Source organism: Schistocerca serialis, chromosome 8 (genome assembly GCF_023864345.2).
Source record: "Schistocerca serialis cubense isolate TAMUIC-IGC-003099 chromosome 8, iqSchSeri2.2, whole genome shotgun sequence".
NCBI lineage: Eukaryota > Metazoa > Arthropoda > Insecta > Orthoptera > Acrididae > Schistocerca > Schistocerca serialis.
Genome location: NC_064645.1, coordinates 440,893,573 through 440,908,780, shown reverse-complemented (window position 1 = coordinate 440,908,780; position 15,208 = coordinate 440,893,573). Strand labels below are relative to the sequence as shown.

General features: G+C 39.9%; 1 protein-coding gene across 1 annotated transcript in view; it reads left to right on the top strand.

Moving 5' to 3' along the window:
• Window positions 1-15,208, top strand: part of LOC126416159 (N-acetylgalactosaminyltransferase 7) — a 92,425-nt gene that overhangs the window by 46,822 nt on the left and 30,395 nt on the right. Inside the window, exon 7 of the mRNA XM_050083718.1 lies at window positions 13,866-13,983. Within this exon, the coding sequence (XP_049939675.1) occupies window positions 13,866-13,983 (118 nt within the window). The remainder of the gene's footprint in view (window positions 1-13,865; window positions 13,984-15,208) is intronic.

The following is a 15,208-nucleotide window of genomic DNA, read 5'->3' as shown; positions in this document are numbered from 1 at the left end:
ATATTACAATTGGTTGTTTGAAAAGCTTACTTTCAAAGCATATTTTATTTTATGCAATGTGAGCTTTGTTACGTGTGCAAACATGCTTTGAATTTATTAAATCACAAAGCGTTTGATTTTCATTTAAAGCTTAATACTTTGAGGGCCAGCCACTTAGAAGAATTTTGATCCCAGAAGACCAGACACTTACGTCATTACTTAAAATTTTATTAGCCCGTTTGTGCGATGTATTGAAGTGTAACACATGCAAAAAGACAAATATTATATGTGAAAGCTTAGCTTTTCTTGTAGCTACTCTATATTCATTAAGTTAAGCCATTAACTTTTCCTATTTGTGTGTTTGCGATACTTAAGTGATGTTGCTATGAGCTGACTACCTCATGTATCCTATGCTCTGAATCATTAAGTTTACATGCAACACATCTTCCGAAAGATGAAAACCAAACTTCGGAGACCGTTTTTCGCTGTTGTGTTTACATTTTCGCTCTTGTGTTTACATGTCAAGGTCTGAAGCGGATTTGCTAGCCCAGTTAACTATGGCACCTGGAAAACAGCAGATATAGTTTGATTTAGTCAGCACAGTTGCTATTTCTCTTCAATTAGATGAGGTGTAAACAGCTTCAGTCTAATATTTCTACTTATCCTTCACAAAAAGCAACTCTGTCAGTATTAGCCAAAGTTTTTAAAAACAGGATTAAACCTGACAGCCCAAGCACTTTTAAAATCTGTTGCTTTTACATGAGAGCGAAAATAAATAGCAGAATTGGAAAACGCAACCAGAAGCGGATTTCCAGAATCAATTTTGAAGTGTTTATGTGACCACGCAGAAGCGGTACTGGGAGATGAGTTTATGAAATCTGGTTTCGGGAGCCCCATGTAAATGCGGTGAGTATCTGCTATCATCGGCTGGTGACATCATGTGACATGAGCTATGATTGGCTTACAAAAGCGAATCACGGTCTTGATTTCAATGCTTTGGAAACTAACGTTCTGTGTTTGGTGGAATTCGATTATATACTTTCGTAATACAAAGATGTGTAGAGTACATGTTGCTGCAAATCAAAGACCTCTCCAAAACTTTTTTTGGGGGGGGGGGGGGGGGGGCTGCTTTGTTTCCTAAAGTGTTGGGAGGCTCTGTGCCGTTGTATAAAACCTTAACCATTCAAAGGATGGATAAGTTTTATGATCCTGAGAGAAAGTCTATTGTCACTTAGCACAGAAAAAGCATATTTTCACTTGGGAGAAACTGTATTTTTTAACTGGGAAATCCAGGAAATTTCTTATTCTCAACTAATGTATTCCACGAAGATGTCTACAGCTTCAGCACCAGCACAGAGAGGTATAACCATGTTCTCTCCTCCTATGTCCTCACCTTCTCCACTTTCATCATAACTTTCCTGTAGACTTTGGATTATCTGTTCATCTGTTAAAATTGGATCATAAATAGTTGCTCGTCCAGCAACGGCTTTCTGCATAGAATTTCAGTTCAACTTCTGTCTTATTTCCAGTTTTTGCTTAAGGTAATTGTTTCTATTTATAGTACTTGATTCCATAACAGTTTCATTGAGAAATGTGAGAATGTAAATCACAAAGCCATCTTAACCGTAGAAGCAGCCAGTATACATTGTAGGACTAGTTAATTTTGCGGTAGAAAATGCATGAGGCTGCTGAACCACTGATGGGGTTTCAACTTGTACATAATCCTTATAAATTCAAAAGAAATTTTAAAAAAATCCTAATTATCCACTCTTCCTGTGACTGAACATGTAAATAAAAATATTTCATATTCCTCTTGGCCACATGACAAGTTACAATGTTAATTTTAATCTGACCTCGTATCGTGTGGAATGTAGCTAACTGTTGTTCTTTTATAAATAACAGTGTAATCACATAGATATTAAACTAAAAATATGATATTATGAGGCAAGGGGCAAGTTGTGGTGCCCTGAAAATATTCTAAGTTCGGAGTTGGCATGGCCGCTCAGCAAGCCGGGGCTCTTCAGCAACCATATGGTGCCAAACATTAGCCGGAGCAAGAAGGGTAGCCCCTGTGTGTGGTCCATGCCGACTGCATGGCTGGGAATTCCATGTTGACTCTGTGTTGAGGAATGGGCTTTGTGTTGATGAAGGAGATTTGTATGCCGGGAGTGCCAAAGACAGCGAACTTTGTGAAATCATAATGGCTGACATTTCACAGTTCATGTAGAAATTAATAATAGCCAGAGGAATTGTGATACCTTACAAAGAAATACGTACATTACCATTATTTGCGTGGCGATTCTGATGGTGTAATCAGATTTTCAATATCTTTATTAGCTTGAAGTTTATTACCTGGCTGTAAATTATACAAGTAACACCCAGCAATGAATTTCCAAAATCTAAACGGTTAATCAGATTTTGTTGATGAACGTGTCTTTAGAAAGCTATTAGTGTAAAGCTAAATTGATGTGAATTAGAGGCATGTAACTTGACTAGTACATGAATTATTGGAGGTCAAAGTGGTCGATTACTATTGATCGCGTCAGGCCATAAGTACTCCACAGTTACACAAAAAAACGGTAGCAGCATGCTTATAAATATAGTTCTTTGTCTTTGTTTATATCCGATATATATACTATTTGTGAAGAAATTGGTCAAATATTTACTGTGCTTTAGGAAGCACGGAGGCACTAGGCTGCTGGCCTACTTTTGTTTCTATTCCTTTGATATATGTTTATTAAATCTGTTTATGTATTTAATAATGTGTGTTTATGGTCCAGCGATAGGAATATTTATTTAATTTCTAGTTATTTAAATGTAAACCCAGTATTTCGTGTGTGCTTCAATATGTTTGTGAGTGTGCGTTGGCTGGGAGAGATGGTGGGTGCGCTGTAGCCAATCACAGCGCTCGTTACTACAGTAGGTGACTACTGAAGGCAGTGGAGAGACTGTATGGAAGTGGGGGAGGAGCATCGGGTTGTACAGGACACCGGTGAGTGCTGGACGGGAAGGCGCGGCAGACAGTCTCAGGAAATACTTGGAGAGTGTTGAGCAGTTTGCACGTGATTGCGGGAGATCGAAATATTTCGTGGTGCCGACTCGTGCACTTGGGAGATTCCCGTGGCTTGTGCAGTGAAGACGTAGTGTGCGTTTAGAAGTGAATATCTCGCGAGCTATGTTGTTGCTCGTAACTAATTACATGAAGTAGGAATCTATTGTTTTCCTGTTATTCAATGTATATTTTATTCGATTGCTGGACCATCGACACCAATAAGTGTTTTGCGGAAATAAATGGCATTCTTAAAAGTGTTTCTGCTATCTTGCTCATCATTTAAAGTCGTTAAAATATTACCTGCAGATTTTATTTAATTGTAATCTTTCATTTATAAATTTCTATGTTACATTCAAAATTCGCAAATGCCGAGTGATAGGAAACTTCGACCATTTGATTCATGTGTGATTCATGCTGTAGACTCAGCAGTATTTGGCATGTAATGTGGCAACCGCGTATCCTACCCCCCTAGACAACAAAACCAGCCAAAACTTTTAATGTTTCAACTCTGAGTCTGTTTCATATAACAGAGGAAGCAACCACTCTCTTCAAACTAGCACCATTAGTGCCTGTTATACTCTGTCAAATTTAGCCTGAGCAAGCACAAATAGCTTACAGGAGTTTAACAACAGTTTAGTTATTAATGCTTTTTCTTCCATATACTCTTGTTTGTTGACATAATGTTAGTTTTATCACATACTTGAAGGTTCTTCTTCACGGTGGAGCCTCCAGAACATGATGAGTGAATAAATAAAGTACAAAAAGGATAGGATTCAAAAACTGTACAGCAATAATAGTAGAATTTTTAGCACAGAGAGATCACTGTTAGAAATTTTGTATTGCTGTTGTTTTGGACATGTTTGTGCTTTCATGAAGTAAAGCTGTCCTCAACATGAAAATTGATTTGAATACCACAGTGCTTTACTAGGCATGGTCCTGTTGGAGATGGTAGTCTGTTGCCTTTCCCCAACCTATGAAGTGATTTCCCTAGTCAGCTACAGGGGACCTACAATTTAACAGGGGCTCCAAACTATAGTGCAGCTGGAAATTTTTATATCTGCAAACATTACCAGAGGTGAAAGAAATGATTAGTGACAGATAAAATTTCTAGAATTGATCTGGGATTGAACCCAAAAGCTTTGGACTCAGTCTCTTTACCACTGAGCCCCACTATATATTCATAGCCAGTGTAATTAGCCAACGCACCTTGTAGATGTAGTGCCTACTTTTGCCCTGATTTTGGTTAAGTACATTGATTCAGTGAAAAATAAGAAGCATTGGGGAGCCACTCACATACATGATGTTCAACTGCCGTTCACAATTCACTGAGGTTGGTTGGAGCTGGGCCAGTGGTGAACGTGTCACATTCTGTGCTGCGCTGGATGTGCCCAATGGTATTGAGCTCATTTAACATCAAAGGTGTTTGAGGCTTCCTCAAGTAGTTATAACTCAGTTTGCGAATTACACACTGAGGGGACAAAAGTCACAGGATACCTCCTAATGTCGGATTTCCTTTTGCCCAGCATAATACAGGTACTCGACTTGGCATGGACTTAACAAGTCACTGGAAGTCCCCTACAGAAGTAATGAGCCATGGTGGCAATATAGCTGTCCATAATTGTAAAAGTGTTGACAGTGCGGGTTTTTGCAGTTATATCCCATGATTGAAGGGCCTCACGTCAGCCAATCTGGGTGGCCAAATTATTTGCTTGAATCATCCAGAATGTTCTTCAAACCAGTTGTGAACAATTGTGGCCCAGTGACATAGCGTATTGTTACCCATAAAAAATTATATCATTGTTTGGGATATTAAGTCTATGAATGGCTGCATATGGTCTCAAAGTAGCCAAACGTAACTATTTCCAGTCAATGATTGGTTCAGTTGGACCAGAGGACCCAGTCCATTCTGCGTAAACACAGCCCACAGTATTATGGAGCTACCACTAGCTTGCACAGTGCCTTGTTGACAATTTGGATCCATGGCTTGGCCGGGTCCATTCCACACTCCAGCCCTACCATCAACTCTTACCACCTGAGGTTTGGTCTCATCTGACCAGGCCATGGTCATGTGGGGTCCAACCGATACAGTCACAAGCCCAGGGGAGGCACTGCAGGTGATGTCATGCTCTTAGCAAAGGCACTCATGTTGGTCCTCTGCTGCCATAACTCATAAACACCAAATTTTACCATGCTTTCCTAATGGATATATTCGTCGTATGTCCCACATTAGTTTCTGTGGTTACTTCAGTGTTACTTGTCTGTTAACACTAGCAACACGATGCATATGCCACTGCTCTAGGTTGTTAAGTGAAGGCTGTCGGCAACTGTGTTGCCCACAGCGAGAGGTAATGCCTGAAATTTGATATTCTCAGCACACTGTGGATCTTGGAAAATTGAATTCCCTAATGATTTCTAAAATGGAAAATCCCATTCGTCTTGCTCCAACTACCATTCCACATTCAGAGTCCGTTAATTCCTGTCCTGCAGCCATAATCACATTAGAAACTTTTTCACATGAATCACCCAAGTACAAATGGTAGCTGTGCCAATGCGCTGCCCTTTATACCTTGCGTAAGCAATAGTACCGCCATCTGTAGATATGCATATTGCTGTCCAATGACTTTTGTCACAGCAGTGTAAAGTGTTGAATTGCTTGCTGAAAGTAGTAGGTAGCTGATGTAAATGAACAAATGGGTGCACATGGTCAGACAGTAAGAACTTGTGTTGTTCTCCAGTGTGAGATGATTTTGAGATGTACACTGTTTGATCAAAAGTATGTGGACACCCTACATAAAGTCGAATTGATCACTAGATGCAATGAGAGGCAGACTTGCAGTATAAAAGGGGTGGGGGAGTATTTTGTTGTCAGTAGAGAAGCAGCAACAGCAGAAGGGATTAGCCAGAAGAGCTCAGGGACTTCAAACAGTACTAATCATAGGCTGTCACATGAGTAACGTATCCATCGGGGACATTTCAGCCCTTCTGAAGCTGCCCAAGTCAACTATTGATGATTTGATTGTGATTTGGAAACACAAAGGAACAACCACAGCTAAACCAAGACAGGCAGACGCCATGTACTGACAGGCAGGGACCATCAGGCGTTACAGAGGGAAATTGTAAAAAATCACATGAAATCGTGAATAACTGGTGAATGCTACCGGCGATCCAGTTAACACAGTGAGAGTGCCAAGGAGTTAAAAGAATGGGATACAGTGGTTGAAAAGCTCCTCATAGCCACAAATTTCTGTAGTCAATGCTAAGTGGGCAAATGCCTGGAGAAAGTAATCTGCCATCAAGTGGCAGGAGTAAAGTAGGAAGGAGATGGTATTACGGTGTAGTGGGGTGGGTTTTCAGAGTTAAAGCATGGTCCCCTTATTGCACTTAAGAAAATGCTAAATATGGAAGGATATGAGAACATTGTACATTGTGCACAGTAGAGAAACGGTTTGGAGATGATTGTATCAGCATGACAACGCACCCTTTCATAATGCAACATCTTCAAGGCAGTGATTTGTGGACGATGGGAGTCCCAACCTGAACCCAATGGAATACCTTCGGGATGAGTTAGAACGTTGACTTTGCTGCAGACTCCAGCATCTAGCATCACTACCTTTGCTAGTTTCTTCTCTTGAGAAAGAATGGGCTGCCATTCTTCCGCAGACGTAGACACCTCATTGAAAATATCCCTAACAGAGTTCCAGCCATTATAAAGATGTGGGTGGACACATCCCACGTTAATGTCCACTAATAAGTGCATGGATACGTTTGATCAGATACTGTATTAGAAGCCTCTTGTCCTCCAGTGTGAACCTCCTGCACCATTTGTGTGCCTGGTGGCATCCCGATGCATCACACCATATGGTTTTCAACATGCTTGTACATTGGCATGTACCAGGTCAACTTTCTCCATGCTTTTGATATCTGTTGAAGTGTTCCTGCAACTACTTCTATGTCTTATGGGGGGGGGGGGAATTGCTGTGGACGGAGCTTGTGTAGTACGCATTTCTGCCACTAGGCGTTTATAGTGCAGCTCATTGTCAGTTCAGTGCCGCCTGTGTTGTTGACCTGGTTTGTTCCGTTCATCAGCAGTGATTTTGCTAAGATTGTTGTTTTGTTCGTGTTACATTTTTTATGGTGGAAAGTTTAAGTGAACAATGTGCAGCTGTAAAATTTTGTTTTTTGTTCAGTAAAAATGATGCTGAACCTGTTTCTAATATTGAAAACAACTTACCAAGATGACGCTATAGGAAAAACTCAAATGTACAAGTGGTTTGCTAGATTTAAAAATGGCGACATGTCGATTGATGACAAACCTCATTCTGAATGTCCATCAACTGCCCGAATCGGCGAAAATATTGAAAAAATTCGTTCAGAGTTTGTTTCCCTATGTCAGACCATTAATCAGACTATTTATGTGATAGTTTTAAGAAGAGTGCACAACAGTATTTGTCAAAAAAAGGCCCGATTAGTTCCAGACCGGAGACTGGTTCTCCCACTACAAAACACTTGCCCACACAGCCATCTCTGTTAGACAGTTTTTGGCTAAAAATGGTATGGTTCCACTGCCCAAAGCACCTCACTCTCTTGAACTGGTTATGTTTGACTTTTTCTTATTTGCCCACATGAAAAGGGCCGTGAAAGGACTCCGATTTGACAATATTGAGGAAGTCGAGGAAACAAACGAGGGAGAACTGTCAGCCATTTCTAAAGATGACTACAAAAAAATGTTTCGAACAGTGGAAGCACCAGTGGAACAAATGTATTAGTTGTAATGGAGAGTATTTTGAAGGAGACAAGGTTGTTTAGTAAACATTTTGAAAATACATGTTGTTGTTGTTGTGGTCTTCAGTCCTGAGACTGGTTTGATGCAGCTCTCCATGCTACTCTATCCTGTGCAAGCTTTTTAATCTCCCAGTACCTACTGCAACCTACATTCTTCTGAATCTGCTTAGTGTATTCATCTCTTGGTCTCCCCCTACGATTTTTACCCTCCACGCTGCCCTCCAATACTAAATTGGTGATCCCTTGATGCCTCAGAACATGTCCTACCAACCGATCCCTTCTTCTGGTCAAGTTATGCCACAAACTTCTCTTCTCCCCAATCCTATTCAATACTTCCTCATTAGTTATGTGATCTACCCATCTAATCTTCAGCATTCTTCTGTAGCACCACATTTCGAAAGCTTCTATTCTCTTCTTGTCCAAACTATTTATCGTCCATGTTTCACTTCCATACATGGCTACACTCCATACGAATACTTTCAGAAATGACTTCCTGACACTTAAATCAATACTGGATGTTAACAAATTTCTCTTCTTCAGAAACGCTTTCCTTGCCATTGCCAGCCTACATTTTATATCCTCTCTACTTCTACCATCATCAGTTATTTTGCTCCCCAAATAGCAAAACTCCTTTACTACTTTAAGTGCCTCATTTCCTAATCTAATTCCCTCAGCATCACCCGACTTAATTAGACTACATTCCATTATCCTTGTTTTGCTTTTGTTGATGTTCATCTTATATCCTCCTTTCAAGACACTGTCCATTCCATTCAACTGCTCTTCCAAGTCCTTTGCTGTCTCTGACAGAATTACAATGTCATCGGCGAACCTCAAAGTTTTTATTTCTTCTCCATGAATTTTAATACCTACTCCGAATTTTTCTTTTGTTTCCTTTACTGCTTGCTCAATATACAGATTGAACAACATCGGGGACAGGCTACAACCCTGTCTTACTCCCTTCCCAACCACTGCTTCCCTTTCATGTCCCTCGACTCTTATAACTGCCATCTGGTTTCTGTACAAATTGTAAATAGCCTTTCGCTCCCTGTATTTTACCCCTGCCACCTTTAGAATTTGAAAGAGAGTATTCCAGTCAACATTGTCAAAAGCTTTCTCTAAGTCTACAAATGCTAGAAACGTAGGTTTGCCTTTCCTTAATCTTTCTTCTAAGATAAGTCGTAAGGTCAGTATTGCCTCACGTGTTCCAGTGTTTCTACGGAATCCAAACTGATCTTCCCCGAGGTTGGCTTCTACTAGTTTTTCCATTCGTCTGTAAAGAATTCGTGTTAGTATTTTGCAGCTGTGACTTATTAAGCTGATAGTTCGGTAATTTTCACATCTGTCAACACCTGCTTTCTTTGGGACTGGAATTATTATATTCTTCTTGAAGTCTGAGGGTATTTCGCCTGTTTCATACATCTTACTCACCAGATGGTAGAGTTTTGTCAGGACTGGCTCTCCCACGGCCGTCAGTAGTTCCAATGGAATATTGTCCACTCCGGGGGCCTTGTTTCGACTCAGGTCTTTCAGTGCTCTGTCAAACTCTTCACGCAGTATCGTATCTCCCATTTCATCTTCATCTACATCCTCTTCCATTTCCATAATATTATCCTCAAGTACATCGCCCTTGTATAGACCCTCTATATACTCCTTCCACCTTTCTGCTTTCCCTTCTTTGCTTAGAACTGGGTTTCCATCTGAGCTCTTGATATTCATACAAGTCGTTCTCTTATCTCCAAAGGTCTCTTTAATTTTCCTGTAGGCGGTATCTATCTTACCCCTAGTGAGATAGGCCTCTACATCCTTACATTTGTCCTCTAGCCATCCCTGCTTAGCCATTTTGCACTTCCTGTCGATCTCATTTTTGAGACGTTTGTATTCCTTTTTGCCTGTTTCACTTACTGCATTTTTATATTTTCTCCTTTCATCAATTAAATTCAATATTTCTTCTGTTACCCAAGGATTTCTACTAGCCCTCGTCTTTTTACCTACTTGATCCTCTGCTGCCTTCACTACTTCATCCCTCAAAGCTACCCATTCTTCTTCTACTGTATTTATTTCCCCCATTCCTGTCAATTGCTCCCTTATGCTCTCCCTGAATCTCTGTACAACCTCTGGTTCTTTTAGTTTATCCAGGTCCCATCTCCTTAAATTTCCACCTTTTTGCAGTTTCTTCAGTTTTAATCTACAGGTCATAACCAATAGATTGTGGTCAGAGTCCACATCTGCCCCTGGAAATGTCTTACAATTTAAAACCTGGTTCCTAAATCTCTGTCTTACCATTATATAATCTATCTGAAACCTTTTAGTATCTCCAGTGTTCTTCCATGTATACAATCTTCTTTCATGATTCTTAAACCAAGTGTTAGTTATGATTATGTTGTGCTCTGTGCAAAATTCTACCAGGCGGCTTCCTCTTTCATTTCTGTCCCCCAATCCATATTCACCTACTATGTTTCCTTCTCTCCCTTTTCCTACACTCGAATTCCAGTCACCCATGACTATTAAATTTTCGTCTCCCTTCACAATCTGAATAATTTCTTTTATTTCATCATACATTTCTTCAATTTCTTCGTCATCTGCAGAGCTAGTTGGCATATAAACTTGAACTACTGTAGTAGGTGTGGGCTTCGTATCTATCTTGGCCACAATAATGCGTTCACTATGCTGTTTGTAGTAGCTTACCCGCATTCCTATTTTCCTATTCATTATTAAACCTACTCCTGCATTACCCCTATTTGATTTTGTGTTTATAACCCTGTATTCACCTGACCAAAAGCCTTGTTCCTCCTGCCACCGAACTTCACTAATTCCCACTATATCTAACTTCAACCTATCCATTTCCCTTTTTAAATTTTCTAACCTACCTGCTCGATTAAGGGATCTGACATTCCACGCTCCGATCCGTAGAACGCCAGTTTTCTTTTTTTCTTTCCCCTGATAATGACCTCCCCCTAAGTAGTCCCCACCTAGAGATCCGAATGGGGGACTATTTCACCTCTGGAATATTTTACCCAAGAGGATGCCATCATCATTTAACCATACAGTAAAGCTGCATGCCTTCAGGAAAAATTACGGCTGTAGTTTCCCCTTGCTTTCAGCCGTTCGCAGTACCAGCACAGCAAGGCCGTTTTGGTTATTGTTACAAGGCCAGATCAGTCAATCATCCAGACTGTTGCCCTTGCAACTACTGAAAAGGCTGCTGCCCCTCTTCAGGAACCACACGTTTGTCTGGCCTCTCAACAGATACCCCTCCGTTGTGGTTGCACCTACGGTACGGCTATCTGTATCGCTGAGGCACGCAAGCCTCCCCACCAACGGCAAGGTCCATGGTTCATGGGGGGGGGGGGGGGGGGGGGGGGGGGGGGGGGGGAATACATAGCTTTTAAAAAAATAACTCCAGTTTTTTTTAAATACCCCCTCTTAACAAGGAAGTGTTTTGGATGGTGTTGGTGGTTCATTAGTTTTTGTTGACCAGCATTGAACTACTGAATGATTTTCTGCACTGTTGTACATCCATCAGCTATTGCAATCAACCATACTGGATGGTGACTAATGTCATCACCCCATTGTAACCCAAACCCGTTGTCACTAGTGGGAGTGTTTTTCAATGATGGACTGCAATCAGACGTGCTGATGTTGTGCGTATTGCTTTTCCAGCTCACAAGTGTTACAATTGTGACACACTGAATTATTCAGTTTGCTATGGTGACAAAGGCAGTCTGTCTCCATCATAGTAGCTGTCTATAATTCACATATTCACTAATTGCTTTAGGAAAATTTGGTCAGGTATTAACATACATCCATAAAAAATACCAGGTGTGAAACTACACAACAAAAATGTCTTAACTTTATTAGGAATTCTAAGAATGGAATGAGATACGATAAATAAGAGACTGTGACAAAAGAAGGAATAATCAATAGTACGATGGTGCAGTGAACTCTGGATTGTATTATATTGTGCTGCTCCGGTTGTTTACAAAAGCAGCTCATGCATAAGACATTGCACATGTAAGTTAATGAGTTTGAAGGTGAAAATAATTTCTGTGAAATTACTCAACTTAAAACCAGAATGTTGGTGGAGCCAGTTATAGCAGTTAACTCCAAAAAGATAAACAGAGTTATCTGTATCAGAATTAAAATGTGTGTGAGAAAACTACAAAATTACTAAAAGACAGAATGCCTGGCCAGTACTTACCTGTGGGGAAGCAAAATTGCAGTACTACTGACACACACATTCAGAAGTGAAGGGAAAAAAATTATAGCTTTTGGAACTATTAGTTCCCTCCTTGGGGAGGAAAGAGGGATCATTTGGAGGAAATTAGAAATGAAAGGCAAGTCACTCAGACTCCAGGGTGAAAGGGACCTACTTGTTGTGAAGATGAGAGAGAGGATTGGACGTCCCTTCAACCTCACACCCTTGATCTTGAGTGACTGCACTTTTTTGCCTCATCCAACCTATCTGTCTTTCCTACCTTGGAAAAGAAAAGAACTAATAGTTTCAGGAGGGAGGGAGGGAGGGAGGGAGGGAGGGAGAGAGAGAGAGAGAGAGAGAGAGAGAGAGAGTGTTTTTGTTTGTTTGTGTGTGGGGGGGTGGGGGGGAGCCACTTGGGAGGAATAGATCACTTTACTACATTTGTATTTTCTGTTGTTCTCTTAGGCTTCTCGTGTACAAAATCAATGTGAAATATTTAGTGTACCTAAGATGTTAGAAAATGATACTCTAGTTCATCCCAAATATTTACCATTGGGTTTAAGTTGTGGCTTGTGCACATATGTCTGCCAAATCCATCTGATTCTCTGCAAACCATGATGTAATTGATATTGCATTGCAAAGAAATTCATTATCGTGCTGATCAAGAAAAGGTCCAATACATCAGTTGTTCATATAGTTATGCAAGCAAGCAGTTGGAGATCTTTATAAACATTTGCCTTCATTTTGCCATCACCTAAAATGAATGGTCAGAGTTCAAAGTAGGAGTAACCACCCCAGACCACCATCACTAAGGAACACTTTTGTAAATACTATTTGCAGGGCACTCCCTTCACATGCCCATCAGGGGCCATATCGTGTAGCATGCTGCATCACTATGTGAAACTTTTTTTCTCATAGACGTGATGGCATTGCTTATACCCCTGTGACATATATAGTTCTTTTGATCAGTGGTTGCTGAACTACAGCACAATGAAAGAAGAGTACTTTTATCTTTTGGAAAAAGGTCTGCCAGTGATTCCTCCTCCCAACCCTGGTCAGCTGAAATGCATTCATCTACAGCAGTTGATTAAGATTACTGTACTGATGTTTGTGTGGCACAGTGTGCTTTAAACTTTGGAATTTGTTATCTATTAATTAAGTTGTACTTCCAAATGATACTGGAGTTCAGTGCTTTCCTGAAGTTTCTGCTTCACCATGTTGTTAACATGCATGCATTGCATTGCATGTACAGATGCGGGAAAGAAGGAAGGGAGATTGCACTTATTCTGGAAGAAGAGCAGAAGCTGGTACATTTATCTGATTTTTTTGTGAATATTATTTAATTGGATAGACAATAATTCTGATCACCAATTGGCAGCAGAACACACACATAAAAAATGGTAGTAATTGCCAGTTAAAGCTGTCTTTTATGTGCGTTTTGTGCTGCCGCATGGTGAGTAGCTATTTTATTCATCCAATTAAATAATTTTGTCAATAGCTGATTATTGTCTGTGAATATGTGTCACATGACATTCGTCTGCATGTGAGCACTTGCAACTCAGATATTGTTCCATTGTATTTGCTTTTATGTAAAATGAAATGCATAGCCCGATGTTTCAGCATGTCATTAGTATTAGTGAGTGTCCATGGGTTTCCTAATTGTGTGTATAATTCACTTTTTGTAACAGTTTCAACTGATTTGCTTCCATGCTCCTGTATATCAACATTTCATAGTTATAGTTTTGTGATTCCATTTCAGGCAGATACAGAATACTTTGACATTTAATAATAAGAGAAAAAAGTGTAGTCTGATATGTTTTTCTTTTCATAAAGTTGTCAGTGTATTATATGTTATAGGTCCCCAACACATGCTGGTGGTCTGTTCGCAATAAATCGGAAATATTTTCTGGAACTGGGTGCGTATGATCCAGGACTGCTTGTTTGGGGTGGTGAAAACTTTGAACTTTCTTTCAAGGCAAGTTGTAAAACTAAAATCACCTACATATCGTCATCTAACAAATTGTTGTAATGATAATCTTCATTTGAGAGATTTAAGTAGGCAGAGCAATTGAAATCGCCTGTTAATATTTGTACCACAATATTACATATTTTATAGAGACTGATCCACCAGATTTTCCACAAGAGGGATCCTGTAATGTTGTACTCGTGAAAAATGCACGACAAATTGGTAATTAAGTATTTGAAAGACCCAGAAACCTAGATATTAATTTCTGCATTTAAAAAGTGTTCATACACAAGAAACCTTTTACAGTATTACAATTTTGACCACTGCTCAACTAGGAAAGGTGTGATAGAAACACACACATCTGATATTGAAAAGCAATTTAAACTCATTGATGTGATGTGGTCAGAATGAAGTGGTAGATACAATTTGCATTATATTTTTCTTAATTGTTATTGTATTTACTTATTTTAGAGAATTTATGGATACTTAAAAGAAGTAATCTACTACAGAAATGCTTAATCTGGACCCCTTGATGTATTATGGTCTTCAGTGAGACATGCTGCTCCCATTAGATTCCTGTCTTGTTCTTTTCTTCTCTCTTGAAATTGTCACCAACTTCTTTTGTTCATTGAACATGTATTCACCTGGTTACATGTTATGCCTATTTGCATTCCATTTTCATTACAGCCGCAACTACTGTGTGTGTCCTGCTCCAGTCTGTTCTACAGTCAATTTATTTATTTGTTTGTTTTTAATTCTCCTAGTGATTCCCAATGTGTTTCTCTATAGCTAGCTGAGCAGCCCTCAATTTGTGAACTATTTATGCATTGAAATTGTGTGTCCACACAAAAGGCATTACTTGATCTCGCAAACAAACAACATTCAAATGCGATTTCTGGATGAGAAACTTGGTACATATCTTTCCATATACATAGAATGTAGACTGCATTGCCCCTACCTCTTGTGACAGAGAATATTGGAAATAAGAGGATTTCATGAATCATCGCAATTGGAAGCCCTCATCCCAGTTATCAGTAGACCTGCCCTTTGATGATTTCTACTGCTTCCATGACAGTAGGATCCCAAAGGTATGAGGTTATGTCCAGCATCCGAATCTTGTCATAATTAATGGAATGGCCTGTGGAAATGCACCATAGGTTTGTTTGAATGTTCCAAGTGGTCTGCCATTGGTGTTTAATGAGCTGTTGTGTTTGTGTGCTTTGTCCTACGTAGC